The sequence below is a fragment of the Nicotiana sylvestris genome, chromosome 4 (genome assembly GCF_000393655.2).
Source record: "Nicotiana sylvestris chromosome 4, ASM39365v2, whole genome shotgun sequence".
Lineage (NCBI taxonomy): Eukaryota > Viridiplantae > Streptophyta > Magnoliopsida > Solanales > Solanaceae > Nicotiana > Nicotiana sylvestris.
This window is the reverse complement of record NC_091060.1, coordinates 41,280,310-41,285,346: the sequence shown is the minus strand read 5'-3', so window position 1 is coordinate 41,285,346 and position 5,037 is coordinate 41,280,310. Positions and strand designations below refer to the sequence as shown.

At 41.9% G+C, this 5,037-nt stretch overlaps 1 protein-coding gene across 1 annotated transcript; it reads left to right on the top strand.

The window, feature by feature from the left end:
* The first annotated feature begins 616 nt into the window (after window positions 1-616).
* LOC138889469 (uncharacterized) lies at window positions 617-4,581 on the top strand. Its single transcript, XM_070172778.1, has 3 exons — window positions 617-1,707; window positions 4,065-4,179; window positions 4,333-4,581. The coding sequence occupies exons 1-3, from the start codon at window positions 617-619 to the stop codon at window positions 4,579-4,581; spliced, it is 1,455 nt and encodes a 484-aa protein (XP_070028879.1).
* Window positions 4,582-5,037: the final 456 nt, after the last annotated feature.

Genomic DNA, 5,037 nt, shown 5'->3' with positions numbered 1-5,037 from the left:
CCATGGTTTTTCGGATTCTATCTTGTTGGAAAAATTCTACATGGGCTTGGATCCTATGAACCAATCTATAGCCAAGAATGCAGCTGACGGATCTTTCATGGACAAATCATTCGCAAGGGTCACACAAATACTTTACAAAATGGCGAAGCATAATCAAGCATGGCACTCAGAGGACACCACAGGTGGAATTGCATATGGGTATCCTTCCTTGACCACCATGATCAAGGAAAACCAAGAGAGGGATCAAGTGATTGCAGGGCTTGCCACAAATGTCAATGTGTTGACAAAGATGTTCACATAAAGCCAAACGAAGAAAGTAAATGTGGTGGAAGATGTGTAACCAATATCAAATGATGACTTTGAGGAGGAAAACTATGTCAACAACTCTCAAGGATGATATCAAATGCAACAATACCAAGGTCAAGGACAACAAAATCAATAGAGGCCTCACCCGCAAGGGCAAGGAAACCACCAGTGGAAAAATGACCAAGGCGGCTCAAATCAAGGTAATTGGAACAACAACAACAACTTCCCAAATTGGAGTTCAAACACTTATGTTCCTCCAAAGGGTCAATATTCAAATCAAGGTTCCTCAAGTGAGTCTAAGTTGGAAGGCATGCTTGAACGAGTATTGCAAAATCAAGAGAAGTCCGGCACTTCTACGAGGAATATGACCGAGCTTGTTGGTTCTCATACTGCATCCATTCAAATATTGGAGATGCAAATGAGAGACCTCTCTAGGGAACAAAATCCGAAGCAAAAAGGGACACTTCCAAGTGACACAATTGCAGACCCCAAGGGTATTGGGAGTGGTCCAACTTCTCATGTCATGGCGATTACTACTCGGAGTGGGAAGGTACTACAAGGAGGGAGTGAACAAGTGGTTGAAGTTGAAAAGGTTCCGGAAGAGTTGAAAGTGCAAGGAGAAAACCGGGAAGAGGTAAAGGAAAAGGTAAAAGAGACACCAAATGCTCCACCACCTATTCCTAGACCTCCTCCTCCATTCCCTCAGAGACTTGCTAGGAAGGTTGATGATAGAAAACTCGAAAGGTTCTATGACATTCTCAAGCAATTATCAGTGAATATTTCGTTTGTGGAAGTATTTCAAGAGATGTCAGGTTTTGCTAAATATTTGAAAGATTTGATTACCAAGAAGAGGACCACCAAAAATGAAGTGGTGAATGTGACTCACCGGGTTAGTTCCATTATTGTAACATCTACCATTCAAAAGAAAGAAGACCCGGGAGCTTTCACCATTCCTTGTACTATTGGGGCACATGATTTTGCAAGAGCCCTTTGTGATAATGGGGCTAGCATAAACTTGATGCCTCTTGCCATTTACAAGCAAGCAGGGTTAGGTATGCCAAGACCCACAAGTATGAGATTGCAAATGGCCGATCGCTCCATAAAGAGACCGGTGGGAATTGTTGATAATGTTCTTGTTAGAGTGGGGAAGTTTCATTTACCCGCCGATTTCGTAATCCTTGATTGTGCAGTTGACAAAGAGATCCCTATCATTTTGGGGAAACCATTCCTAGCCACAGAAAGAACATTAATAGATTCAGAACGGAATGAGATCAAATTTCATGTGAATGATAAAGAGGTAACATTCCAAGCAAGCAAGGGTATGAAACTACCACATGAATATGAGAGTGTCTCGGTGATTGATGTTGTTGATGAAGTGGAAGATGGAAGAACAATGCCTTGGTGAGGCGTTTGCGGCTATTTTGGTGAACTTTGATGGTGAAGATATAGAAGGACATATGGAATCGGTAAATCCATTGGAGGGGATTGGGTCCTACACTTATGCTCCGGTAAAGCTCTCTTGACTTGAAGAATAGAGTCACTCCTCCCGCAAAACCTTTTATTATTGAGCCACCGTAACTAAAGCTCAAACCACTTCCACCACACTTGAGGTATAAATTTCTTAGCTCAAATGATACTTTACCGGTAATCGTTTCTTCTTTATTGAATGATGTGCAGGTAAAACAATTGTTGGAAGTCTTTAAGGACCATAGGCAAGCTATTGGATGGACAATTGTGGACATCTGAGGGATTCCCCCTAGAATTTGCAAACACAAGATCCAATTGGAGAGTGAGACGAAACCAAGTGTAGAACATCAATGACGGTTGAACCCATCCATGCAAGAGGTAGTAAAGAAAGAAATCATCAAGTGGTAGGATGCCAGGGTAGTCTACCCTATTGCCGATAGTTCTTGGGTGAGTCCGGTGCAATGTGTGCCAAAAAAGGGAGGCATGACCGTGATTGAAAATGATAAAAATGAGCTCATCCCAATAAGAACGGTGACCGGATGGAGGGTGTGTATGGATTATCGAAATCTCAACAGTGCCACATGCAAAGACCATTTCCCTATGCCTTTTATTGATCAAATGTTTGATCGGCTAGCGGGAAGGTCATTCTATTGTTTCTTGATGTATATTTGATAACTAGGGATTTAACGCATTTTATACTCCCTCTTGCTTATGCTTTGATTAGAAATTCATACAAAATAGTCCCAAATGGCTCACAAGTTGTGCTTGATTGCAGGTTTGATCAACAAAGTGACAAAATATCAAAGATCAGCTCAAAGAGGAGTGAAACTTGCACAAGTCCCATGACAAGACAAAGCTTAGGCAAAACAGGCCCAGTGCGGCCGCACACCATTCTGTGCGGTCCGCACTAGGAAATTCAGAGAGGTTGACTTTCAGGCACAAAGGCAATGCAGTCACACTAGGTTTTGTGCGGTCCGCACTGAAGTTCATGCGGCCGTACTCGACTTAGTGCGGTCCGCAGACCCAAGAATCATAGAGATGCCAATTTTGAAGTTTCAAGCCAATGCGGTCCGCAGTCTATTTTGTGCGGACCGCACTAGAAGCCTCCGCGGCCGCACTCCATTCTGTGCGGTCCACATTGCCCGAGTTTAGAGAGCTGTATTTTCAAGTTCAGACCCCTAGTGCGGCCGCACACCATTTTGTGCGGTCCGCATTAACCCTGCAAGGACATTTTTGTCCAGAATTTTTAGCTTAGTATAAATAGCTTTTTTTCCCATATTTAGGGTATTAAATAGTTTTCTAACGTAGCTGCACTCGTGGGTTCGTATTTCTTAGCCATTTTTGGCAATTTTATCTACTTTTCATCATTGAATCTTGTTATTTACCTTAGTGATTAATTAATAAGAGTTGTTCTTCATTTATTTTTTGTTTTTCTTCTTTAATTATGAGTAGCTAGACCCATAAGCTAGGGTTGTGGCTCAACCCTAGTATGGGTAATTGATGGGTCTTGTATTTTAGGGCTAGATTGACTATGGGTGTTTGATATTTGGGCCAATTTCATGGTTAATTACTGAATTAGTGGTTGCAAATACTAGTTTGTGTTTAGTTGACTAGGGCTCTTCTTGAGAAAGAGAGCCTAAGTCTCCGAAATTGGTCCAACAAGGAATTGGGGCGTACTTAAGAGATTGATAGCCCCAATTAAAGGGTTAAACATCGAGAGAGTAATACCCAACTTGAAGCCTAGTTGCTTGTGCAAATTTTCATACCCAATTGGTCTTGAGAAAGTCAATTCGGGCAAAATCACTCGAACCACCGAGAGGTGTAGAGTGGGTAATATCGTGCAATGGGTATATCATACTCCCCAATTATATCAATCGTGTCTTAGATTCAATTACCCGTCTAGTAACCACCTAGGTGAAAGTCATTACCCTAGTGCATTTTAAACCCTTTGAACAACCAGTAGCATTAACTCTTAGCTTAATCTAGTTGCATTTACCATTTGTAGTTGATAATAGTAGAAGTAAAATGAAAACCCCAAAAAAATATTAGAAGTGTAATTTGGAACACTTAGCAACTCTACACTAGATAGATACTCGATTCCAAATTCTAGCTCTCTGTGGAAATCGATCCCGACCCTAAATCGGGTAAAAGCTGCTCCAACCCTCTCTCGCTACTCAATAGCAGTACGGAGTAGGCCGCGATCAATATTCCGGTTACAACCAAATCAACATCGCATTGGAGGATCAAGAGAAGACAACATTCACTTGCCCTTATGGAACTTTGGATTTTAGCCGGATGCCATTTGGTTTGTGCAATGCTTCTCCTACGTTTCAAAGATGTATGATGTCCATTTTCTCCGACATGGTGGAGAATTTTCTAGAGCTTTTCATGGACGATTTCTCGGTGGTAGGTGACTCTTTTGAGCACTGTCTTAACAATCTTAGCCAAGTCCTTAAGAGATGTGAAAAGACCAACCTTGTGCTCAACTGGGAGAAATGTCATTTCATGGTGGATGAAGGTATTATATTGGGGCATAAAATTTCAAAACATGGCATATAGGTTGACCGGGCAAAGATCAAGATTATTTACAAGCTTCCTCCTCCTACTTCCGTTAAAGGTGTTCGAAGTTTCTTGGGGCATGCCAGGTTCTCTAGGCGTTTCATCAAGGATTTTTCCAAGATTTCAAATCCTATGTGCAAACTCTTTAAGAAAGATGCCAAATTTGTGTTTGACGAGAAATGCCTCAAAGCCTTTGAGGAATTGAAGCAAAGGCTCACCACAGTACCTATTATTGTCACACCCAATTAGTCTCTTCCTTTCGAGCTCATGTGTGATGCCAGTGGTATAGCTATTGGAGCAATGCTTGGCCAATGTCACAACAAGGTTCTCCACCCGGTCTATTATGCAAGCAAGACACTCAATGTGGCGCAAATGAATTACACGGTGACTGAGCAAGAACTTCTTGCCATCGTCTATGCCTTTGAGAAGTTCCGGGCTTATTTGTTGGGATCCAAGGTGATAGTGTACACAGATCATGCTGCTCTTCGCTATCTCATGGCAAAGAAGGATGCAAAGCCTCGGTTGATTTGTTGGGTCTTGTTGTTGCAAGAATTTGACTTCGAGGTCAATGATCGCAAGGGAACTCAAAATCAAGTAGCGGATCATTTATCAAGGCTTGAACGGCAGGAAGGCCAAAAGGAGATCTTGAAATCAACGATGCATTCCCGGATGAACACATATTGGAACTATCTAGAACTTTTGCTC